General features: G+C 41.3%; 1 protein-coding gene across 12 annotated transcripts in view; it reads right to left on the bottom strand.

Moving 5' to 3' along the window:
* Positions 1 to 27221, bottom strand: part of HHAT (hedgehog acyltransferase) — a 388363-nt gene that overhangs the window by 316657 nt on the left and 44485 nt on the right. For 6 of the 12 annotated variants that reach the window (XR_010127770.1, XM_063672422.1, XM_063672418.1 and 3 more), the window contains exon 2: positions 1820 to 1887. Coding sequence is in view for 9 of the 12 variants with exons in the window: in XM_063672414.1 (XP_063528484.1) it covers positions 1820 to 1887 (68 nt within the window). In the remaining 3 variants the exon portion in view is untranslated. Of the gene's footprint in view, positions 1 to 1819; positions 1888 to 15979; positions 16114 to 27221 lie in introns of all 12 variants that reach the window. The other 6 variants (XM_063672407.1, XM_063672403.1, XM_063672404.1 and 3 more) reach the window with 2 other exon arrangements.

Here is a 27221-nt window from a genome sequence, read left to right on the forward strand (position 1 = left end):
CAGCTGGGCTTGACCCAGTGAAGTGACAGGAGCCGGGAAGTCAGTGAAGACAAAGCCGCTTTGTCTAGAAGTAGCAATGCATGGCTGGGCTGAGCCTGCCCTTGATAATGAAATCTGTGGCAGCTCCAAAACTTGTTGGGGCCTGACCCTGTGTTCACTTTCTCACGCTGCCTCACCATTGTTCCTCTGCAGCTAAAAGACTTTCAAATGTGTCTGCTTATTTTTGCCCCGGCAAATAATTCTATATTTCCAATATTATCTAAAATGCTTGAATTTTAACTCTAAAAGGAAAAAAAAATCATCTTTTTTTCTGCTGTAAGACATCCGCTAGTGTTATATTCGTAAAGAGTAGATCCGAGACACTCACAGAGGCTACCTCCTATTTCATCTCAAATTCTACTTTGTAACAAAGCTTCCCAAATTTCCTCATCTCTGAAGTGGGCACAATACTACCTACATTACATTCTTACTAACAATCCTAAAAAGGGTTTATTTAAATAAGAAACATCTAGAAATGGATGCCATGGATGAAAATTCAATTTACATCTAAGTTTTCATGGAAGTATCTGGTGGGTAGAGCAACAAAAGCCAAAAATGGCACCCCATGCAGGGCAGGATGCTCTTCCCAGTTCCAGACAAACATGGGCCTTGTATCTTACATATGGCTCTGTACAGAGCTGGGAGAAAGGAACAGGCTACCCTAGCAAATCAAAATGGAAATTGAGCTACATTTGTTACAATTCAAGCAAGATCTGCAACTTTCAATAGAAAAATATTAGTACAGGCAGTACCCAACTTGGAAATGAACTGTCTTGCAAAAGTTCATTTGCAAGCAGAGTGTTCTGAACCTGGAATGCAAGGTGTCTTTTATGTCCCAAGCCAGCCCACAAAAGGCTGATTGAATTTGTAATGCCAGCCCACAAAAGGCTGATTGAATTTGTAATCTATCTGGTATATTACATAAAGTAAAAATAGAAAACAAAACAAAATGCTCTGATAACATTTTAAAAACATATAAAAATACTTAGAAAAACAAATATACAGCCCATAATTAGCCTTGACCCGAAGCCCACACCATGAGCTGGGCCCTAGACCCCTTACGGTCCAAGTCGTAGCTGAAATGGAGTCCTGAGAAACTGAATGGAGAAGAACGAGAAGAACCCCAGCCTCAAAGGGACAGGGGTTCTGGTGGGAGAAAAAAGTAGTCAGGCATCTCTCAACTGGAATAGAAGGGTCTGCTACCTACCCAGAATATATACTCTAGCACAGAAGTGCTACTGGTCACATCTAGAAAGACATGGGTATGTGAAAGAACAGTGGCCACTCTGCCTGCTAGCAAAGTAGACAAAATGAGCTGCTGCTGAAGACAAGTGAGCCAGCCGCCTGGCACCGCCCTACCAGAGGGACGAGGGATGTGAATTCCCAGCATGCTCTGCAGCAGCGTGGACAGCCAGGGACACTCAGAGGCTGGAAGGAAGATGTTCCTACAGCTGCCGGCAATCGGTATAGGAGTGCCCAGGGGCCACATGTGATTCTGATGGATCTGGCTAGGTCAAGAAGGAAGTTTCTGAGCTTTACAAAAGTGAAAACTGTCCTAACTGATAAGTTTAATCACATTGCTGGTATCTTCAGAAGAGAACAGGGGACAAGAAGATAGAGACCCCGGGAACGCCTTCCCCAACACAGCACACTCACACCTTTACGGCAGAAAGGGCGCTTCATTCCAGATTGTTGCTGAATCCGATACCTGGATTGACTCCAAATACAAATGTGATGTGAAATATTGAAAACTGAGATTTATTATTCATCTACTTTGTACCTTCTTTAATCCTCCAAATAAAGTGTCAGTCTCCAGCTCAAAGTCCTGGTCCAGCTCCTCTTCGTGTTCTGACCAAAAAAAAAAAAAAAAAAAAAAAAGTCTTCGTTAGTCACAAATCTAAACAAAACTGGGTTGGCTGAAGAGCTGAAGCACTGAAAGAATTGGACTATGTCCTGGAAAAGCAGCCAGTGGACTAAGCTGCAGGCACGGAAACATACCACACTCCTTGACCTTGCTTTCCAGTGTTCTGTGACCTAAGTTCCTGGAAATATGTAGAGCCACTGATGGAAACTTGGCTTGTAATAAGGGTCACAAAAGGAGAGAGCAAGGGAGAAGAGTTTCCAACACAGGAAAACATGGGAAGGGTTACTGCAAATGGCCCATGTGCACACGCTGTTAGAAATTTTGGGCCGGGCATGGTGGCTCACGCCTGTAATCCCAACACTTTGGGAGGCCAAGACAGGCGGATTACAAGTTCAGGAGTTTGAGACCAGCCTGACCAACGTGGTGAAACCCTGTCTCTACTAAAAATACAAAAATTAGCCAGGTGTGGTGGCACGGTCAGGAGAATGAGGCAGGAGAATTGCTTCAACTGGGAGGCAGAGGTTGCAGTGAGCCAAGATTATGCCATTGCACTGCAGCCTGGGCAACAAGAGCAAGACTCCATCTCAAAAAAAAAAGAAATTTTGACACAGACTATGCCGCAAAACTATGGTGATTGGATCCGCTATGATATAATGCTAATAAAATATAATCAAATAGTCATATAATGGTAATGAGCATGTTTATAAGTAAATAATACAGTTGATTTGAAACAAAAGATAAAATCTGCAAACACTTCTTGAGGATGTACAGTAACCAGACACAGTACAAGATACTAGGAAAGAAATGGAACCAGACTGGCATGGCTTTTGTCTTCCTAGGGCTTACTGTTTACTGCGGAAGATAGACAAACACAGAATAAGAAACTATGATAGTGCTGATGAGTGCCATGATGCAGGAAGGAATGCTGTGGGGGCCGATGCTGAGATCTGTGCGATGTCCTCTAGGCAACTGCATGGGTGCGGGTGGAGCTCAAAGGAATGCTGCTGGAGATAAAGACGTACAAGTTCTCAGTATAAGGGTGGGACAAAACCACCAGAATGGCTGAGATTCCCCCCCAAAAAAGGTCAAAGAGTACACAGACAAGAACGGGGAAATATTAACGCATATCAGATCAACAAAAGTATAAAAACCTCAAGAAACCAAAAAGGAGCTATCCAGAAGGAAACCCAGGAGAGAGTGCTGTCACTAAAATATAATCATGAAATAATGCTGGTTTCAGAGTAGGATCAAGGGGCAGATTCACACACACTAGATGCAAACAGCAAGCCAAGCATCAGACCACGGGCAACATTTAGGAACAACAGAAAAGAGACGGGCTTGCACACTGGTCCAGGGTACACATGGCACACCTCCAGGAGCCCCAGCCACAGTGCACTCCAAGTGATCTGGGCATGCCATGGAGGTGTGTGATTGCAGTAGGGCACTGGTCCTCTCTGTGACAGCTGCACGCAAGACCACATTGTGTGGGTGTGCGTGCACCTATTTGCGTGTTGCACTGCACACAGACACACAGACTCAAGTCCAAAGGAACAATTGGCAAACAAATGACAAGTTACTGTGATCCAACAAAGAAGTAACAGAAACCTCTGAATTCATTAAGGCAAAGAGGGTAGAAAAACTTTCTGCCTCTTCCCTCTTCTGTTTTGGCTTCACTTTCACACAAACTGCAACCTTTAGAAACATCAGAGTTATACGGGATTAAAACAAAGCAAAAACTTAAGCTCTTTTTCTTGGTGCTTCTTAAGAGTTCTTTCAAAAGCAGTGGCATTTACACACTAGCCTCAGATTTTCTGAGGCTGGAACATATCTCCCTCTAGTGGGAGAAAGGAACCCCATAGCAGACAAGAGAATTATAATGAAATCTTGCCTAGTGCTGTCCAACAGAAATAGAACACAACCCACACTTAAAATTTTAAAGTTTCTAATAGCCACAAAGTTTAAAAAAAAAAAAAGTGAAGTTAATTTTATTATTTATTCCACTATATCCAAAATTGTATTTCAATATAAAATCAATATTAAACAGTTATATGAGTTATTTTACATTCCCTTTTTCTAATTCTTTATAATCCTATTCACATGTCATCTTTATAGCACACCTCAATTTGGCCTGGCCATATTTCAAATGCTCCCTATCCAGATGTGGCCCACGAGTACAATATTGGACAGCATAGCTCTAGACCAAAAATCCGTCCTCGGCCAGGCGCGGTAGCTCACACCTGTAATCCCAGCACTTTGGGAGGCCAAGGCAGGCAGATCACCTGAGGTCAGGAGTTCAAGACCAGCCTGGCCAACATGGAAAAACCCCATCTCTACTAAAAATACAAAATTAGCTGGGCGTGGTGGCAGGCGCCTGTAATCCCAGCTACTCGGGAGGCTGAGGCAGGAGAATTGCTTGAACCCGGGAGGCAGAAGTTGTGGTGAGCCTAGATCATACCATTGCACTCCAGCCTGGGCAACAAGAGCGAAACTTCATATCAAAAAAAAAAAAAAAAAAAAACCTTTCCTCATGTTTTGGAGAATTCATATAAATCACCTTTGTCTCATTTCTTGACACAAATGCTCCCTGACATAAATTTTAAATTGTAACTTAAATCCATTCATGACCTGTTTGGAACTCACTGTTTTCAAATTGTCTTAAGTTAGCTGAAAATCTCAGCTGCAGAATGTAGTTGATACAGGAGAACCTGTGGCAGGACATCTTTCCACAAGCTGCAGTAACCCTCAGAATTTCTGATTATATCTTCTGGTAACCGCCCTTTGGGTTCATTCGGCCCACTGCCCAGATACAGCGGATTTATCAAGACAGAGGAATTGCAATAGAGAAATTTAATTCACACAGAGCTGCCTAAATGTCAGATGGGAGTTTTATTATTACCGAAATCAGTCTCCTGAAAATTCAGAGACTGGGTTTTTTTTGTTTGTTTTTTTCCCAGAAGTCTTACTCTGTCGCCCAGGTTGGAGTACAGTGGTGCGATCTTGGCTCACGACAACCTCCACCCCCTGGGTGCAAGTCATTCTTCTGCCTCAGACTCTCAAGTAGCTGGGATTACAGGTATGCACAACTACGCCCAGGTAATTTTCGTATTTTTAGTAGAGATGGGGTTTCACCATGTTGGTCAGGCTGGTCTCGAACTCCTGACCTTGTGAGACTGGGGTTTTTTAAGGATAATTTGGCAGGTAGAGGGCCAGGGCTGATTGGTCAGGTTGGAGATGAAATCATAAGGAGTCAAAGCTGTCCTGCTGTGCTGAGTCAGTTCCTGAGTGGGAGCCACAAGATCAAATGAGCCAGTTCATCGATCTGGGTGGCACCAGCTGATCTCTCCAGTACAGTTTGCAAAATATCTCAAGCACCAATCTTAGGTTTTACAATAGTGATGTTATCCCTAGGAGCAATTGGGATGGTTTAGAATCTTGTGGCCTCTAGCTACATAACTCCTAAGCCATAATGTCTAATTTTATGACTAATTTGTTATATATAGCAAAGGCATATATAAAATATATATAAATATATATAAATATAAATATAAAAATATATAAATATATATAAATATTTATATATTTTTATATATATTTTTATATATTTATATATATTTATATATTTTTATATATGCCTTTATATATAATATATATAAATATATGTAAATATATAAATATATATAAATATAAATATATAAATATATAAATATATAAATATATAAATATATATATAAATATATATAAATATATTATATATTTATATAATATATATAAAATATAACAAAGGCAGTTATATTTATAATTTTTGCACAGGCAGTTTTATTCTTAGGGAGGGACCTCAGACCTTCATTCTTTGAGCAGAACTGGAGTTTTTATCCTAAGTCAAATACAGTCAAGCAAGAGGCTGCTACAAACAGAAAAGAAGCCTTCTGTGCCTGGGAATTCTCTCCCCATCACACAGGACTGTCTGGCAGAACCTGCTCTTTCTTCCAGTGCCCTGGTTCTATTTCCCCAAATTCAGTGCTCCACAAAACTGCCTGAGAGCATAGAAATGAAGCAATTTCTGCTGATGAGTCCTTATTACCATGTCAGCTGTTGATTCTTCCCTTCCACAAAAGGATACATCAAAGCTCCATCCTACCTACTGAGTGAGAGGATTTACATTTTAATCGCTGCCAATGAGCTGTGGTGGTAAACCATTTACTTAAAACCTCTAACCAACCTACCCCTTTTCACTCTCAGCATTTTGATGGGAAATTAATTCTGCAGTGTGTGTAGTAAGAGGGCAATAATTAGAAGAAAACACATACACACACACACCCTAGTATGACACAAGCCACTGCCAGGGAGCAGCACACCCAGTCATGGGGCACGTGCCCCGCTGTTTCTATGCATTGGCAAAACTCTAATCAGCTCCTACTGATTATTTCTCCAGGAAGCCATGAGTACAATAGACTGTGGTCTTCACTGAGAATGGGGAGGGGGGCACAGAAAAGATGGGCTTCTAATGATAGGAGAATTTAGCGGTAAGCAACTCTCAAATATTCTTCTGCAGATTATCCTACAGAAAGGGGGTGGCTTTTCATGACACTCTGGAGGCCTAGGGGCTCCTTCTTTCCTCTTCCAATTTCCACTTGAGGAATAAAAAAGTGATTTAGAAATAACTCAAGGAAAAGCAAATCAGATATGTCAATGGATGTAAAAGGAGACACTGCATAAATGTACTTCAAAACTCCCAAATGGGGCTGCTCATCTGCCACTCACCTGAGAAATTCTGAGTCTGCAGGGGCAAACCACCAGGTACGTAATTTGCATGGAAAACTTTAGAGCTTCTGGGAGAAGTAGAAGCAGCCTGGACTGAAATGGAAACTCTCAAGCCAAGAGTAAGCCATAAGCTGCTCTGTGCATGTTCAGGGGTCTGACATGGAGCACCAGCTGAGAAACAGAAGGAATGAGGAGCTGTGGAGTCTAACACTAGGGCTTGCCCACAAATGCCCTCTAGCCTAGGCTCTGCCCCATGTCATTGTGGGAGGCTTATTAGAAGTCTTAAGAAAGCAGATTACCTGGAAGCCAACACTCTCCTATGTAAGGATAAAAAAATATTTTTCCTCTAACTTTCTTAGGTTCATGACTGAGGCCCCTATAACACAAGGCACATTAACAAGAGAAGAGCATACAAATGTATTTAATGTAAGTTTACATGATACAGGAGCCTTAGTAAGGAAATGAAGACCCAAAGAAATGGCTAAATTTTTATTTTATTTTTTGAGATGGAGTCTCACTCTGTCACCCAGGCTGGAGTGCAGTGGTACAAACTCAGCTCACTGCAAGCTCCGCCTCCCGGGTTCACACCATTCTCCTGCCTCAGCCTCCCAAGTAGCTGGGACTACAGGCACCCGCCACCACACCCAGCTAATTTTTGTATTTTTAATAGAGACGGGGTTTCACTGTGTTAGCCAGGATGGTCTCGATCTCCTGACCTCATTATCCACCCACCTCAGCCTCCCAAAGTGCTGGGATTACAGGCATGAGCCACCGTACCCAGACAAATTTGTATATTTTAATGCTAGGTTTGATGAAGATTGGACAGTCATGGAGAAATAGATTTGGATAAAGTGAGTATGTTCTAATGGTAATAAACTGAGGGGAACTTAGCAAGACCTATTTCTTCTGTGTGATCCTTCATCTTCTGAGATAAGGACGTTCCCTTCTTTTCTGTATAGAGAAGGCACCTCTCACATGAGAGTTTTATGACCTGCTTCAGGGGAGAAAGATTGGGAGTAACTTTCCTGCTTTTGCTGTTTTCTCAAATGCCAAGGTGCCATGTTTTGAGGTAGTGCTCCTGAACCCCCAAACACCTACCTGAAGGACCAGTGTTAACCCAGGAGGAAAATGCCAGTGCAAGGAGGAAGGGATAGGCTACAAGACTTGGGATCCATTCCAATAGGAAGACAGTGATTCAACTGTTTCCTAAGACCCTGGCCATAGATAACAATGGAAACCACAGCCAAATATAATGTGAAGCATCACCAAACAGAATGTTTGGAGCCTTGGCTGTTCCACAACACTCACTGTTAATGCTTCAAGACAGGCTGTTCAGTTCCCGGCTCCTACAGGAGAAGTGCAATTGGGTCTTTTCACAAGCCTTGTAAACTGAAGGGCCCCTGGTGGCCCCAGCCATACTCAGTCAGCTCACCTGGTTCCAAGAGCAAGGACACCTGTTCAAGGACAGGACCAGTGGCCTTTGTTTTCCCACCCTGGACTGGGTTCTCCAGAGTTACTGATCATCTTGCAACCACGTTCCTCTAATCACAAAAGTCAGTGGGAAAAATTACTTCCTAACAAAGCCCATGACCCATGAGAGGTTGGCACATTGCATGAAGAATGTAAAAGAAAGAATTAATCTATAAATGAGCTTCTGTATCCTTTCTTCATAAATCGAGCTTAGTAATAATGAAGGCCACAGGTTTATACAGAAATAAACAAAAGATAGAAGGTGAATGTGTTCAGCTATACTAGCTGTATCCCACTTTAAGAACAACTATATAAAAACAAAGAAATAGGGAGTAGTGATTCAAATAAATACTTTGCACTATAAAAAGCAAAGGCTCTTTAAATATGAGGGCTCCCTGGTGCTAGAGTTTATTTAAAATAACATTAACTACAGATATATCACTGAATATTAAAAAAAATTTAAAAAAAGCCTGTGACATGAAAACGCCAAATCAACAGGAAGCACAATTTCATTTATAAAAACGTCATTAATATGCAACTTTTCAGGAACATAGCTACTTCATAAAAGAAGATGTGCCTGGGATCTGTAAAATCAGAAGGTTCTAGGGTAGCTGCTTTTCATTAGAAAATAATTTTCACAAGCCAGGCATAGTGGCTCATGCCTATAATCCCAGGACTTTGAGATTTGGCTTGAGGCCAGGGGTTTAAGACCAGCCTGGGCAACATAGCAAGACCCTGTCTCTAAAAAAAAAAAAAAAAAAAAGCCAAGCAAGTGTGCAAGTGTGGTAGTGTGTGCCTGTAGTCCTAGCTACTTAGGAGGCTGAGGTTGGAGGATCACTTGAGCCCAGGCACTTGAGTTTGCAGCGAGCTAGGATTGAGCCACTACACTCCAGCCTGAGCAACAGAATGAGACACTGTCTCAAAAATAATAATAATGAAATAGAAAAATATGAATTGCTCAAACTGACTTAAGAATGAAAACATACCAATAACCCTGAAAGGTACTGAAAAGTTTTCAATGAATCTACTCCCAAAGAGACTTCATGCCTAGACAAACTTAGAAGTGAATAACAACAGACACTGATGCAGACATTTCATATACTACTTTAACAGTTCCATAATATTTTTAAAAATGGAATCATCTCCAGTTGTTTTATAAAGCTAACAGAATATCAAGATTGAAATTTGGGGATGAGACAAAACAAAATTACAGGCCAACCACTCTCACTTAGAAATCCGTATTTTTTTTTAGCCCTAGGGAAAAAAGCAGTATGTTTAAAAATACCATGGTCATAGTAGGTTTGTAGTAGGAATGAATCCGTATGGTTTGCCTCTGGAAAACTGATAACTTTCAAATATCATATCAATAGGTCAAAAAAGGAATAGGTACTTTAAAAACAAATAAAATTCAACACTTATTGCCAATTTAAAGGGGCTAGGATTCCTTAACATGAGTTTTTAAAAACAAGTAAGTAAAGCTTGTTCAACCTTTCACTATACAGAGATTTCCATTAAAGTCAGAATTAAAACAGGATAACATTCAACTATTGTATTGTTCTAGATGTCCTAGCAAAGCAAAAACAAATGAAGCAAAACTACTATCATTATCTGTGGATGATATTATCTAAATAAAAGAACAAGGAAGATCAAGCCAATAGAACATAAGAGAATTCAATAAATTGCTGAAATATAAAAATACATAAACCAAAATAAATACCTTTAGTGTAGATCAGAAATAATCAGCTAGAAAATTTGGAAAATATCCCAATCACAAAAGGAGAAAGGAAAAGACTCAGAAATAATCTTAAGTTTTAGCAGAATCTATTATGACGACAACCACAAACCTTCATTAAGGGAAGTGATGAAAGATTTTGAATAAGCAAAGAAAAAATATATTCTTGGATAGAAAGACACATTATAAAAATATCAATTATTTACAAATTAATTTATAAGTTTATTACAATTCTAATTAAAACCCTAATGATTTTTTGAAAGTAGCCAATTTCAAATATATATCTGGAAGAATAAGCCAGTAAGAATAGCCTAAGAAAGATCTGAAAACAAAGAACCAATAACTAGTAACTTACTCCAGATACTTAGGCATTTTGTAAATCAAAAATAATTAAAACAGCGCAGTATTGATGTAAGAATTGATTGAGAAATCAATTAAACAGAATATAAAAATTTAATATGTGAGGCCAGGTACCCTTGTTCATGTCTGTAATCTCAGCACTTTGGGAGGCCAAGGCAGGAAGATTGCTTGAATCCAGGAGTTTGAGACCAATCTGAGCAACATAGAGAGATCTTGTCTTTTTATAAAATAAAAAATAAAAATAAATTTTAAATTTTAACAAAATAATTCAGTACATGATCAAGATTGCATCATAATTATCATAATCACCAGGAATCCCAGCACTTTGAGAGGCCAAAGAGTTTGAGACTAGCATGACTAACATGGCGAAACCCCGTCTTTACTAAAAATACAAAAATTAGCAGGGTGTGGTGGTACACACACACCTGTAATCCCAGCTACTCGGGAAGCAGAGGCACAAGAATTGCTTGAATCCAGGAGGCGGAGGTTACAGTGAGCAGGGATCGTGCCACTGAACTCCAGCCTGGGTAACAGAGCAAGATTCTGTCTAAAACCAACCAAACAAACAAACAAACAGACATAATGTTTAGTTATCTATTTGTGAAAAAATATCACATCATATACTAAAATACACTTGAGATGGATTGAAGAGCACTCAACTTGCTGAGAGTAGTAGAGAAAAATGGATCTCCTCCTTTGGAAGCGTTAATAGGCACAGACTTCCTGAGAGAGCAGCCTGGGTACGTCTAGTAAGCACCTGAAAAATGGTTGTGTGGTTTTACTCTATAATTCTTCTTCTAGAAATCTTTCTGAGAAAAACAATCAACAATCCAAACACATTCTTTACAAAGTAAATGAGCTAAGCATTCAACTCATGACATTGAAATAAAAAGGAACAGAACAAACCTAAAGAAACAATAAGGAAGGAAATAATGAGATAAGGGCAAAAATCAATGAGTTAGAAAACAAAAAGAAACAACTGAGAAAATAAAGCCAAATGCTGAAAAGATTAATAAGATCTCTGGCACCATTGATCAAATAAAAAGAAAAAAAAAATAGAAGGGAGGGAGAAGTGGAAAGAGGAAATGAAGGGAGTGAAGATGAGGCAGATAAAATATAAAATAATGAAACAACAAAAAAATTTTTAAATAAGAGTTAAGAACCACAATATACTAATCAAACTGAAAACCTACATAAAGTATATAGATTCCTAGAAAGCTATAAAATGTCAAAATGGGTACAAGAAGAAATAAAACATTTCAATAAGAGCGAATAGGTGGTAAACTGAAATAGTCAAAGACTTCCCCTCCCAGGTGCTTTTTAAAAAAACAAAAACAAACAAACAAAAAAAAAACAGGTGACTTCCTTCTATCACCAGGATTTTCAATGATGGGAATTCAATAGTTTTTATTCTGAATATTGCATTAAATTGACATGGCCAGAAAAATATATGGCATTCTTTTAGGCAGAGGCATCAATTCGTTCAAGGCCTATCACACAAGCCTTCTGATGCACGGTACATTGCATTTTCACATTAAATGTAAACAGAGAGGGGCCGGGCGTGGTGGCTCATGCCTGTAATCCCAGCACTTTGAGAGGCTGAGGGGAGTGGATTACCCCAGGTCAGGAATTCAAGACCAGCTTGGCTAACATGGTGAAACCCTGTCTCTACTAAAAATACAAAAATTAGCCAGGCATGGTGGCATGCACCTGTAGTCCCAGCTACTCAGGAGGCTGAGACAGGAGAATTGCTTGAACCCAGGAGGCAGAGGTTGCAGTGAGCCGAGATTGTGCCACTGCACTCCAGCCTGGGCAACAGAGCAAGACTCCATCTCTTATTTAAAAAAAAAAAAAAAAAAAAAAGTAAACAGAGACATAAAAAGTTTTATGTCTACTAAACCATAAGGCACCAACCTAATGCAATAGCTGTGGATTAGCCACAGTACTGCAGAGCACCAGGGGCAAGGTCAGCCAGCATAGCGGATCACTATCACCACCCCAAATATTTCCATATGACTTCAAGATATTCTAATTTGGTAGAGTTGGGGGGAAGAAGGGGTATTCTGTTGAGTCCCTGCTGTGGATTTGCTGAGAGATTCCATTTGACTAAGGCTGTTAAAATCAGTCAGCTGTCCCCAACCACGTGACAACCCCACTACTGCTGATAGAGACAGCAGTGAATGAGATACCTGCTCTGTGCCCAAGGAGAGTAGCCACGCAGATGCCCACCAGAGACATTTCACTTAACAAATACACCTGGAGCCTCTAGTCTATTCTAGGCAGCACGTTTGCTCCAGACACGAATGCCCTAAAAAAGTTCAGAGTAAAGACAATTTTTCCAGTGACCTACTTCTACAATGTGGGTAAGTAGCACTTTTTCCTGAATTAGAAAGTGAGATGTGGAACCAAGAAGGCTCAACATTGCATCAGTTGAACATACTTAGGCATGGCATGAGGATCTGGCTCCCGTGAGCTAAACTGGCAAAAGCATTTGAGGAAGATATTTCTTGGGAATGGCCTGAGAAACACTTCAGCACTGACAATAAAAGGAAAGGCATTAAGGATTAAAGAAGCTTCAGGCTAGGGAGTGGTCAGCATGATGCACAGCATGACAGCATCTGGACAGGTTAAGGTGCAGAAAAGTTTTGTACTATCCACAAAGGAACCCCTCGCCCCATTCCCAGAAGCTGCCACAACACAAGAAATAGATTTGTAAAGTCCTAGGTTTAAGCTTCAGCTCTATTATTTCTATTATTAAATATATGACCTTGGACAAGTAATAGTTTTGAGCCTCAGTGTCCTCATGTGGGTAAAGAAGTATAACACCCATTACAGAAGAGAGAAACTCCAGAGGTGGCTGCCATCAGACTCTTCCTCTACATGCTGCTCCACCTGTAAAAAGGTGCAGTCTTTCCTCCCCTTCAATCTGGACTGGCCCTGTGATTTGCTTTGACCAATAAATGAGGCAGAAGTGACCTGTATAACTTCCCAGGCTGCACATGCAACAGCTGGAACCCAGCTGCCCCATTATAAATGTAAGAAATGTAAGCCACATGAAGCCATTTAGAGAGGACCATAGTACTCCACTTGACAGTCCCCAGCTGAGCTCTCAGCTGAAAGCCAGCACCAACTGCCAGCCATGTGAGTGAGCCACCCTGGATGAGTGAGCCCAATCGAGCCCCCAGATGACTGCAGCCCCAGCTGACAATATATGAAACAGGAGAAATGCCAGCTGAGTCCAGTGCAGGTATATTAAAGTCAAAATCTCACAGAACACAAAAATCATGTAATCCAACACATCAACAGGCTAAAGAAGAATAAACTGATCAAGAGATGCAGAAAGAACACTTGACAAAATTCAGCATCCATTGTGTTGGTTAGTGCTATGTGTCAACTTGACCAGGCCAAAGAGTGCCCAGATTAAACACTATTTCTAGGTGTCTGTGAGGGTGTTTCTTGATGAGATAAGCATTTGAATCAGATACAGTAGATTGCCCTCTTTAATGCGGGTGGGCACCATCCAATCCATTGAGGGTCTAAATAGAACAAAAGGAGGAGGAAGGAAGAATTCACTCTTATTTCTGGCTACTACTTGAGCTAGACCATCTCGGCTCATCTTCTCCTGCCCTCAGACTGGGATTGACATCATAGGCTACTCCAGTTCTCAGGCCTTTGAACTTGAACTGAATTGCACCACTGGCTTTCACAGGTCTACAGCTTGCAGACATAAGATCATGGAACTTCTCAGCCTCTATAATTGTGTGGGCCAATTCCTTATAATAAATCTCCTTTTATATCTATATGTAGCCTGTTGATTCTATTTCCCTGGAGAACCCTAACTAATAGAGTCATTCATAACAAAAGCTCTCAGAAAACTAGGAATAGAGGGGAACTTCCTTAACTAGATAAAAAGCATCCATAAAAAACCCACAGCTAACATCATACTTAATGGTGAGAAACTAGAAGTTTCCCCAGTTAAATTAGGAATAAGGCAAGAATATTCCCTCTCATCTCTTTTTCAACATTGTACTGGAAACCCTAATTAATGCGATACAACAACAACAAAAAAGAAAAGGTATATAAGATTGAGAAGGAAGAAATAAAATCATCTTTGCAGACGCCATGATAACCTATGTAGAAAATCTGAAAGAACTGACAGAAAAACTCCTGGAATTAGTAAGCAATAATAACAAGATTGCTATACCAAAGTCAATTGCTTTCCTATATATCAGCAATGAAATAAGTAGAATTTGTAATTTAAAACAGTATCATTTACATTGTCACTCAAAAAATGAAATACTGAGCTATAAATCTAACAAAATATGTAGAAGATCTATATCAGGAAAACAATAAAACTCTCATGAAAGAAATCAAAGAACTAAGTAAATGGAGAGATAGTCCATGTTCATGGATAAGAAGACTCAATATTGTCAAGATGTCAGTTCTTCCCAACTTAATCTATAGACTCAATGCAACCACAATGAAAATCCTGGCAAATTCTATTGTCTGAATGTACCACAGTTTATTAATCCATTTCCCTGCTTAATGACATCTTGATTGCTTCCAGTTTTTAGCAATTATGCATAAAGCTGCTATAAACATCTTTATTTTATGGCTGAAGTTATTTTGTAGATATCAACAAATTGACTCTAAAGTTTATACAGACAGGCAAAAGACCCAGAATAGACAACACAAATAACAGAAGACTCCTATCCAACTTCAAGACTTACTGTAAAGCTACAGTAATCAAGACATTATGGTGTTTGTGTAAGAATAGACACCTCCCATTTTGAATATACTTTATTTTTTAAAAGTAGTTTTAAAGCCAGGCATGGTGGTGCACTCCTGTAGTCCCAGCTATAGGGTGCAGTGGCTCACGCCTGTAATCCCAGCACTTTGGGAGGCTGAGGCAGGAGGATCACCTGAGGTCAGGAGTTTGAGACCAGCCTGGCCAACATGGTGAAACCACGTCTCTACTAAAAATACAAAAATTAGCTGGGCGTGGTGGTGGGTGCCTGAAATCTCAGCTACTCAGGAGACTGCGGTAGGACAATTGCTTGAATCCAGGAGGCAGAGGTTGCAGTGAGCCGAGATTGTGCCATTGCATTCTAGCCTGGGTGACAAGAGTGAAACTAGGTCTCAAAAAAAAAAAAAAAAAAAAAGTTTTAGGTAGCACATAGCCACCAAGCTAAAGACTATTTCCCAGCCTCCCAGCTGTGCCCATGGGACTCAGTGCTGGCCAATTGGGTGTGAGCAGGAGTGACTAGTGCTCCTTGCCAAACTGCCGCTAAAATAAAGGAGGGCCCCCATTCCCCTTCCTTTGGGCTGGAATGTGACCTGATGATGATTTATCTCCAACACTCAGACAAAGGCAACACATTAAAAATGACAGAACAAGAAGACAAAATGAGGCCAGGTCTAGTATGTCTGAGTGGAGTAATGATGAAAGAGAAATTTAAGAGTTTACTTTGAATTCTGAATGCAAATCCCCTCCACGGCCTTCAATAGCCTTTGAATCAAACCCACCAATTATAGAAGACGAGCCACAGCATCACCTAAAAGACCCAGGATTAGGGTAGAAAACTTAATGGACTCAGGTCACTGATTCAAACTATCCAAGACAGGGGGAAGCAAATCAAGGCCCACATCATCTTGACACTATTGGATCATCCTCTTGAATCTTCCACCTCTGTTCCTTTTTTTGACAGGAGTTTCCTTGTTTGATAGGAGGTCTGAAAAGCTTGGGGCCTTACCTCTGGAGACTTTGTAAACTTCATAGAAAGAATAGAAGTGGAAGCCTAGTGAGGCAAGTAGGTAAAGTGCCAGTTCCCATCGGGGCAGCATGGCTCCTTGGCACGAAGGTTCCCGATGCCTACGCTGAGAGTTTCTGAGAAACAGAGACAAAACATTAAGCCATGAACATGACACTAGAGAACAGCATCTAAACATCAATTCAGTTAGTTCACACTCCCGGAGACCCATCACTATTCAAAGTGATACAGACATAACCCCAATCAAGCTTCCTCCTCCCTGTGACCTTACTCCATCCTGCATCCAACACACACACACACACACACACACACGCACACATATACCACACAAGTGCACCCTGCCTGTCAAAGGGGTCAGGTCTTTTCCTAGGAGTTCCCATAGCCTCCCATCAGAGTATACATCAGACAGTTCTCTACCCATTGCATAATATACCTGTCTCTTCTGTGGCGTGGACCCTCAGATAGCAGGGACCATGATCTCTGACTCACCAGCCCCTAGCACAGTGCCTGGGATGTAGCAAGAAGGGACTACCAGTGCTCTGTGAATAATAAATGGCTTCAAAAAGTCTGAAAAGTACAAACAATATCCAAACCTCTAAATCAACAGGTTCACCATCCTTGTTGTCCCTTTCAAGTATCATACTATAGGCCAGGCATGGTGGCTCATGCCTGTAATCCCAACACTTTGGGAGGCCAAGATGGGAGGATCACTTGAGGCCAGGAGTTCGAGACCAGCCTGGGCAACATAGCCAGATCCTCTCTCTAAAAGTAATAATAAAATAAAAACTTAAAATCAGCTGGGCATGGTGGCACACACCTGTTACCCCATCACTTTGGGAGACCAAGGCAGGTGGATCACTTGGGGCCAGGAGTTCGAGACCAGCCTGGCCAACACGGCAAAACCCATCTCTACTAAAAATAAAAGAATTAGCCAGGCGTGGTGGCGCTTGCCTGTAATCCCAGCTACTCAGGAGGCTGAGGCAGGAGAATTGCTTGAATCCAAGAGGCTGAGGTTGCAGTGAGCCGAGATTGTCTCACCGCACTCCAGCCTGGGTGACAGAGTGAGACCTTGCCTCAAAAAAATATATATAAATCAAGTACCATCCTGTAGTTGATTATCATAATGGAATACTATACACCTGTCTGTCTGCCATGCATCTATGCACCTTATTTATGTATTTTTGGAGACAGGGTCTATGTTGCCCAGGCTGATCTTGATTTCCTGGCCTCAAGTGATCTTCCCACCTCAGCCTCCTGAGTAGCTGGGTTTATAGGCACAAGCCACTGTGCCAGGCCTCATCTGTACATTTCTTAAAGGGCAGTTAATGACATAACCACAGGCATCTGTGACAGACACTGCTTGTAACCCACCGCCCCTCACTACCCCTTTTCAGAATTCAGTCTCTCTTCTTACACGTCAATTAAAATTTCCTCTGGACACCAACACTACACTGCAGCTAAGTGTGGACACCCGAATAGCTCCATTCAAAAGCGTGTGAGTGAAGGGACATGGCTGTGGCCATCTCTTTCTTTCCCTCCCTTTCCTGTTGAACAGAATTGGAACAGCCTCCGTGGATGAAGAGGTGAAAGCCACATGGACAAGACAGAGGCCTCTCAGTCCCCAAATCGATGTACCACACCCAAGCCCCAAAGTGCCCCAGACTACTTAGATCTAGACTGTTAGAGGGAAGAGAAATGCATTTCTAGGTTGTTTAAGCCTCACCTATTCTAGATCTCTCCATCATGGCAGCCATGACTATATTCTAAGTAATAGAGAAGGTATGGGAAAGTTAGGTCCTAAAATTCAGCAAATTAAATGATTCCAAATGTTCCAAGTAACAAAGAGTTCACTAAATTTAAACCCATTTATGGCCTTTACTGCTTTACTTAAACCTCTCAAGTATGTCTCATTGTGGATGCCAAAATAAGAGCAAAATTTTAAGCAGCACCCCCGCACCAACCCCACCAAGTACTTCTAACATGTGACAGTCATGCCAAAACCCAGAATTCACACATTGTCTCATTTTGTTTTCAAAACAGCCTGGTGAAGTAGGTGGAAGTGGAACAGGGGAGGTAGGCATTTTATAGATGACAAATGTGATGAGGTCACAGAGCCAGAAATAACTGAGCCAGAGCAAAAAAGCAAATACTGCATGATCTCACTTATATGTGAAATCTAAAAAAAGTCAAACTCACAGGAGTGGTTGCCAGGGCCTAGGGGGGAAGGGGGGAAGATGTTGGTTAAAAGATGTTGGACAGGATGAATAAATTCTGAGGATCCATTATACAGCATGGTGATTATAGTTAATAATAATGTATTATATTCTTGAAAAGTGCTAAGAGTAGATCTTAAATGTTCTCACCATAAAATGATAAGCAGGTAAGGTGATGGGTATGTTAATACCTTGATTTAATCATCTCACAATGTATAGCTAGACATCACATTGTACACCATAAATATGTATAATTTTTGTCTAAATAAATGAGTAAACAAATAAGTAAATAACTGAGCTAAGGCTCAAAGCCAAGTCTTTGGACCCAGGCCCCTGCCCCTCCACTCTGCCATGGCCAATCCCATTAATGCCAGTGTACAGTTACTCAGACTTAGAGCCTGGCTTAGAATCTGCCGCACACACAAACTCCTTTCTTCAGGCCACTGGGAGACAAAGCAGGAAGGGAAATAAACTTCAGCCTTGATAAACCACGATTTCAGAAATAAGCGGTCTTGTACCCAGAATGCCCCATTTCATTACCTAAAAGTCACCCAGAAAGTTTGGTCTGGACTTTTCCTGCAACCTAAGAGATCCAGAAGCAATCATTCATGCTTTAAAACACAAGCCTAAGCCCTAGTATTTCAACACCACTTTCTCAAGTTCCTTACTATTTTTCAGAACTGCTTCTAGCTTTATCCATTTCTATTCACAATTTATTTTTAAATACTTTCATCTTTAGAATAACAAGACTCCTTTCTGCAACTTTTCAGGAATTTGGTAGTCTTCCCTTTAGTGGGAAGGTAATTTTAACTTCTTGGCTTATAATTTAAGGTCTCGCCTGTCAAAAGATGTTGCTAATACATCGGATGACCTCTTTGCCTCATGAAGAATCTGATTAGCAAAAAGCTGATCTCCTAAATGGGCGACTGAAATTTGAACACAAATGATCTTGTAGACTGAATGAAAGTTTTAGAAGGCCTGCCATTAGATGCTTTTCAGGGACATTCTATCTGAGACAATTCTCCTGCATTAAGAATTTAATCCTCAGGGAACTAGAAAATTCGGTTTAATAATTTTTCATTTTGGTGCTGCTTTTTTTTTTTTTTTTTTTTTTTCTTCCTGGAGACAGGGTCTTGCTCTGTTGCCCAAACAAGAATGCAGTGGCATGATCTCAGCTCGCTGCAGCCTCAACTTCCCAGGCTCAAGCAATTCTCCTGCCTCAGCCTCCTGAGTAGCTGGGATTACAGGCATGCACCACAATGCCAGGCTAGTTTTTTGTTGTTGTTGTTACCCAGGTTGGTCTCAAACTCCTGAGCTCAGGAGATCCGCCCACCGTGGCCTCCCAAAGTGCTAGGATTACAGGCGTGAGCCACTGCACCCAGCTTAGTGCTGCTCTTAGCTGGATTGTACAGTGAGTCCTTACTGAACATCACCAGTAGGGTCTTGGAAATTTTAACTTTAAACAAAACAATGTATAATGCTACTACTTTTACAATACGCTAATTGATATAAGCAAAAAGTAAGTTCCTACTGCATATTTCTGGTCACAAAAACATCAAACATCTAAATAAAGACCAAAACACTTCTAATAGTAAACACTGAAATAAACATGAGCTATACACACACTTAAAGATTAATAAGCACAGGTAAGATCATTATTTACCCAAGTTTGATGAATCAGCAAGTGATGGCAGTTGTAGTGGTGGTGGGTTAAACCAAGGAATAAAATGTTTGCAAAGCAAAAATTATAAGGAGCACCTCCTGCCACCATGCAGTTCAAAACATTTACAATTAGGGTGGGCTCACTGAGCGCTTTCATACCACATTTTTTTGGTCATGCATTTGTATGATTATCATAGACTTTACAAATTTTTATTAATTTGTATTCATTAATTCATTTTCCATCCCACTTGTTCCAATTTAGGGTCTCTGGTAGCTGGAGCCCATTCCAGCATCTCAGGACTCAAGGCAGGAACCAGCCCTGGGCAGGATGCCATCCCAGCGCAGAACCCACTCATACTCACACCCCCACACTCGTTACCAAACACAGGTTCAGCTGCTCACCACTTGCAAAACAAATTAGCAAGATAGAGGTATGGTAGAAAGAAAGTGACTTTATTACAGACCAAAGCTAGCAATGGGGAAGACAGTCTAGACTCTTGCCTTAATGGAACCACTTCAAATTTCCAAGCAAAGTGCAAAGGTTTAAGAAGGGGAAGAAAGTTGTGGCATGGGGTGAGGCAGTGCAGGCTGGCATGACTTGTTCGTATGACTTGTCTTGAATTGTTGCTCCATCTTGTGAATGGGCTGGCAACATCTGGGGCTCTGCTGGGTTGTAAATTAACTGTAGCCTCGAAGCCATCTCCCGGTAGGGGAGATTTTCACAGGTGCCTGTACTGTTTCAAGGTCTAGTCTCTGGAACCTTGACTTCAGGCTGAAGGAGCCTAAAGACCAGACTGAAAGCAGATAACAGTGGCCCCAAAGGCTCCCCAAAATGGGAGGCAATTGCAGGGATTCCTAGGAACATCTGGCTTTTGTTGAATTTGAATTCCAAACTGGGGTTGATGGCTAAGCCACTTTATGAGGCCTTTAAAAGGGACTAGATTCAGAGCCCCCTGCCTTGGACAGATGAACATCAACAGGCATTCGATGCCATCACAGAAAAACTTAATGGGGTACTCAGTTACACTCACACACTGGGACCATTTAGACACACCAATTCACCTAATGGGCACAGCTGTGGGATGTGGGAGGAAACCGAGTACCCAGAGAAAACCCCTGCAGACATAGCGAGAATGTGCAAACTCCACAGAAAGCGGCCCTAGCAGAAACTCCATTTTCTTCTACTCAGTGGTATAAGGAAACAATAACATAGTTTCAATGAAACAATAACATAGTTTCAACAATGCTCTATGTTTCCTAGACATATACGCAGAGATACATAGTAACTAGTGGCAAAACAGCAGGTAACTAAGCAGGGAAACTAGCTGTCCCCTCACCCCCAAAATTTAGGAATTGAAACAAATAGTCTCCACCTGACAGCACAGTGATACATTCTGGCACCAAACCCACCTGTGGGGTTCAGGGAGTAGGGGTGGGCGGGTGCGGGGAGAGTCCCAGGCTCTGTCATTTATTGGTTAAGGACACTTGGGTAGATAACGGCCTCCCACATGTTTTCTTATAGGATTGTTGAAGGGGTTAAATGTAAAATGCTTAGCCCAGGGCCTGGCCGTGAATAAGCACTCAACAAACATTAGTAGTTACTAGTTAGTGAATTTCACTCATCAGGAGCCTACCTAAGCCCTGACCCTGATTTTCTCCCTGAATCAAAGAAATCTGGCTGACCTTCCTGGGGTGTGCCCATCCTATGTGCATCTGGACCTCTTTCAGGAGGTTGGCATCCCCAGGGGTATCGTTAATGTCTCATTCCTCTTCTGATGCCCAATCCAAAGCCACCCTGGACAGCAAGCAAACTATCCCCGGGGGCCACCCTGCAGGCTTTCAGCCCGGTGCCTCTTCCTCACCACCTACCTCTCTGCTCCCAAGGGAATGATAGGCAGTACTTTCCACTTTCATTTTCACCTCTCCATTACACAAATGCCACCTCGAAACACCACCACCACACAGACACTCACCCATCCTCCTTAACAGAGCTTTCTTCCTCACACCTCTCTTTTCAACTCTTGCCTGTAGCTGACTGCAATGGTTACTATTTGAGACTGTCACTACGACAGTCACTACTATTACTACTTGAGACAGTCATTAGGAGACTGAAGGAAGGAGGAGGAAGGCAGAAATGAAAACTTAAAACAAAAGTAACTATTTTAGAGGAAGGGGCCAGGGGAAGAAGAGAGCTCCCTGCTTCTAGGGAGCAAAGGCAGCAACCTCGAGCTTCTACAGCCCTTTGTTTTTATTGGGTAGAAAGAGCAGGGAGGAGGAGGTAACGACTGGTCAGCTGCTTGATTGATCACAGGTTCACGTTATTGCTAACAGGCTTCAGATTTGCCTAATCACAAGAAACACTGTGCCTGGGTGGTGACTGCCCCCCAGCATTCTTTCTGGGAGGCAGACACAGTTTGTCAGTTTGCCAACAACCTGCTTTCATGAGAAACAGTTTACTGTTTACTCATATAGCCTCCAGTGGTATACTGAGTTGATCACGACCCTCATTCTTTCGGCCTTCAACACTTGCCCACTTATCTTAGGAAAATTATTTCCCTACTTTGTTTTCCCTGTTTATTTCAGCTGTGCAGCCAGAAAGTAAATCAGAGTACATATGTCTTAAGGGATTTATGACACAATGTAAAAGAAAAGGAAAACTATATATTTGGGAATATAACTGGAACCTTTTTAAAATGTCCAGGCCCTTAGAGGTTCCCAAAAACTCTCAGAAAATTACCAAGTTCCCATTTCTCATACTCTAAACAAGCATGTCCCTCTTTAGGCAGAGCTATCAGGCTGAAATCAAGGAGGTTCTTACTCAAATGTGTAAGTGATGTTTCTTTTCGGTTTTCATGCAGTCAGTTCTGCACCAACATTATCAGCTAAGTGGGTAGCTGTGAGATAGCTTAGAAAAGTCATCACCACTTACAGTATTATTTCTATAGAAAACAGCCAATCTATAGGGACACAGCCTGTGTTTAAGTAGCAGTCTACCTGACTAATCTACACAAACGAGATTGCACTATTGATATGTAAGAGTGAAGGAGGGTTGTGGGGATGTGTGATGGTGAGATGTGTCTAAGAACACTTCCCCAGTATGGGAATACTGGTCAGAACTGTAAAGAAGAGAAAGTGTGGATGGTTCAGGGAAGGGAGAACAGGAGCCAAGTGGTAAGGAGTCTTAAAACATATGATTTCATGTTTAAATTTTATTTCCTGCAGAAACCTCAGGCTTTCAAGCCAGTACATAAAATTATTCGAATGAAGCTCTACAAAGCAGCCCCTTGATGCTGTGGTAGACCCAAGAGGCAGGGAGGTTGATGATTTAGGCCCTTAGTGAAAGTGGAGAGAGTGCTGGAACCAAGCCACACAGATGGGGAAAAATTGAGTTGTCCTTGGCATCAAACTAGTCCAGAAGTTGGTAGGGGGAAAAAAGAGGAAGATGAAGAAGATAAAACAGCAACTCCAAAGCTGTAAGACAACAGGATCTTGAAGCTAAATGTTGTTGAAAAGAGTGAGAATTTTGAGGCAAGTGAGGACAAAGCGATAGAAAGTGCATTTAATACTAGATGTTAAAGGAAATCATAGCAAAGTTTTCCCTGGAATCAGAGGGAAGGAATTCAGACTGGAGTCATAGGGAGCTTTCTCCACCTCCAAATTGGGTACAAACACCCCGAAGTTGAATATTTCAAAAAATATATTTATCTGGGAATTATAGAACTCAAGAGGGCCACAGAGTAAAATCTTAGCTGTAAAATGGCAAGAATCTCTCAGCTAACAGAACTTTTTCTATACTGGAGCTACTTACATTTGCATTTACTTTAGAATTTAACACTCCACCTGCTTTCGAAGATGCCATCTACTCGGATCCTCTCAGGAGGGCTAAGTTTTTAGGTCCCTTTCAGGAATCAGAATCCTGCTCAGGAAGAAGCAGCTATCTACCCACGGACAGAGAAGCCAGCAATGGAGCAAAAATTAGAACCAAAATTCCCAAGCCCCGCTGTCATACAGGCAGAAATCCTTTTCCTTGATCTTGGAAGAAAAGTACAGCGCACCTTGCCAAAGCCTGAAAGATACATAAACATAACGGTTGCAAGATGCTTTTCCCCCAGCAACTTCCAATAGCATTTCAAAAGTACTTTAGCTTTACTTCTGATGCAGGCAACTAATGGATTCCAACACTTCCATTTTAAATTTTTTCGCTTTTAAATCTTGATATCAAGCACTAAATGGGCTATAACCCAATACTCACGTGCACCAGAGGACTTTAACAAGGCAGCTCTCATCATAAAGCTAACAATCCCTCCACACCAGCATCACCATCGTCATCTATACTGACTCACTGCTTAATGTCCTAAATGAAGATTTCCCTCTACTGAGTTTTCTTATGCTTTAGTAATAGCTGTACTATAACAAGTACTATTTACAGAATTCCTATGCTGAAAAGGCACTTTACAAGTATTATCTCACTTAATCTTCATAACAAACCTTTGAGGTTGGTGCTTCTGATAACCTCACTTAACACAAGAGGAAACCAAGGCCCAGAAAGGATAAGAAACCTGCCCCAAATCACACAGCTGGTAAGCGGCAAAGCTTAGATTCATACCCACTAAGTTTAACTCCAGAGCCTTCCCTCAGCCACCTCACTAGTCTTACAGAGTGTACTGGATTCATTTTTTCCAAAATCTATAATGAAATCAATCCGTTAGGAAAGCTAGAAGGTAATATAAGTGGTCTAAATGTAGTAGAATTTTTAAACGTTATGCATAACATTAGACACTCTATGATGAAAAAAATTTAAATCAATGAAACGTAATCAAAATACACATGAAACATCTAACTCACTACATTCCTTAAAAGATTTACTGAAAAAGGCAAACTAAACCAAACCAATTTACCTTGGAAATAAGAGGGGAAAGGCAGCAGTTATGCAGAGATAAGAGTAAAATTGAAACAGCTCTAAATTCAGGAAAAAATGAGCACTCTGGAAACCACAAGTAATAAAAGTGAAAGAAGCACATGCCCACTGAAATGACAACGGCTTTAAAGAAAATGAAATAGTAGTGCAATATTCTAGCATATTCGGAAAAAGTGGTATGAGACTTTTGCCTTTTCCAGGGTTCAATTTTCATGAAACTGAACCCCATTTTGTAGACTCTATATTACATGATTTTCTCCAAGAAAACCACCAAGTCCAGATTCCCATATCACAATTCCCTCCAAACTCCACTTGAGTCTTTTTTTTTTTTTTTTTTTCTGAGACAGAGTCTTGCTCTGTCCCCCAGGCCGGAGTGTGCTGCCCCACTAATTTTTGTGTTTTTAGTAGAGACTAGGTTTTGCCATGTTGCCCAGGCTGGTCTTGAACTCCTGGCCTCGAGTGATCCTCCCGCCTCAGCCTCCCAAACTGCTGGAATTACAGGCATGAGCCACTGTGCCCGGTCCCCATTTAAGAGTCTTACAAAGACTTATTCTTCAACCCACATAATACTAAGAGGAAACACTTCTCCAAACCCAGAAAGGTTTCACCAACACAGAAGAATGACTAGATAGACTGGAAGAGGTGCACTGGAGTGGGGAAAAAAGTAATTACAGAATAGTTTAAAATATATACCCACTACTTCCACAACCGCACCAACATATTATGTATCAGTTATGTATTGCTGCATAAGAAACCATCACAACATGTGGTGACTTAGAACAATGAACATTTATTCTTTTTAAGGATTTTGTGGGATGGCAGTCTGGACAGTTCTGTTCATGTCCCTCCTGGGGTCACTCATGTGACTTCTGTCATCACACAACTCCATTGGGGCTGGAGGGGGCCACGATGACCTCAGGCACATGTCTGGCATTTGGCGCCAGCTCACACAAGTCACCTCCCTTCTCCTCCAGGCCAGGGCTCCTCCTCTGGTAGGCTAGACTCGGCTTTTTCAAAGTAGTGGGGCTTCAGGGTTCCAAAAGAACAGAGGCAAGAGGTGCAACATCCCTTAAGGACTAGGCTCCAGAGTTCACAGAACACTTTATTGGTCAAAGCAAGTCCAAAGACCAGCCTGGATTCGAGGAGGAGGAGAAAACAGACCATACTTCTTTATGGGAGGAGCAGCAAGGGTACCTTAGAAAGGGGTGGGGACACATCTAGCACACCAGGTATATTATAAATAGTTACTAATCAATAAAATCTGGAAAGTTAGTTGAAAAGCTACCTTTCACAATGGATCTTTATTACATAAAATGTCACAAACGTTGTTCCCTACCTTGTTATATATGTAATGAAAAAAATTATGTTCCCAAATCAGAATTTCAAAATCAGTGGGGTCTCTGTTGCCATTTGGTCTCATCTCCAGCCAGTTTGGGAATTCCTTTTATAACAGCCTACTTGACCATTTCCAGTAACATTACAAGGCAGAGAAACTCTGTTCCTAAGCAGTTCTTGCTTTTGTCGTTGTTTTTGTTTTGAGACAGGGTCCCACTCTGTCACCCAGGCTGGAATGCAGTGGCGTGATGATCATAGCTCACTGCAGCTCCAAACAGCTCTAACTCCTGGGCTGAAGTGATCCTCCTGCCTCAGCCTCCCAGGTGCACACCACTATGCCTGGCTAGCAGTTCTGATTGTTGTGTTTTCCCTTGAAATCTACCCCTGTATTTCTAAAAAATACAGATTTCTAAAAAATACAGGGGTGGATTTCTTTTGCCACCAGTCCTCTTCTATCTTCTGGAACTAAAGGCTTGGAGACAGCATAGTGTGATATGGTTTCAGGGGTGGCTCTGGAGTCAGAATGCCAAAGGCTGAATTCCAGCTTTGCTGCTTCATGGTTGTGTGACCTAGGACAAGGTGCATAACTTCTCTGAGCCTCAATTTCCTTATCTGTAAAACACAGTAATAACAAACCTCAGAAGATTGATATCAGGATTAAGTGAATTTATAAAATGATAAAACAGTGCCTCAGGCATAGTAAACTCTGCAATGCTTATTTTTGTTGTTTTTAATGCTATTACTGAGTATGCTTAAAAAGGCTTTTTTCTTCTTTCCAATAATACTCCTTCAAATGTTTAAAGATAATTAATGCCATCTACTCCAACCAAACCCTCTTCCAGACCAACATCTGTGATTCCTTCAACCATTACTTCAATGACTTGGTTCCAGGTTCCTTTTTGAAACAAGGTCTCACTCTATGTTGTTCAGGCTGGAATGCAGTGGCACAATCTTGGCTCACTGCAGCCTCAACTTCCCAGGCTCAAGCAATCCTTCCATCTCAGCCTCCCGAGTAGCTGGGACTGTAGACAAGAGCCACCACATGTTTTTTTTTGTTGTTGTTGTTGTTTTTTTTTAAGAAATGGGGGTGGTCTCA

The sequence above is a fragment of the Pongo pygmaeus genome, chromosome 1, assembly GCF_028885625.2.
Source record: "Pongo pygmaeus isolate AG05252 chromosome 1, NHGRI_mPonPyg2-v2.0_pri, whole genome shotgun sequence".
NCBI classification, from domain to species: Eukaryota; Metazoa; Chordata; class Mammalia; order Primates; family Hominidae; genus Pongo; species Pongo pygmaeus.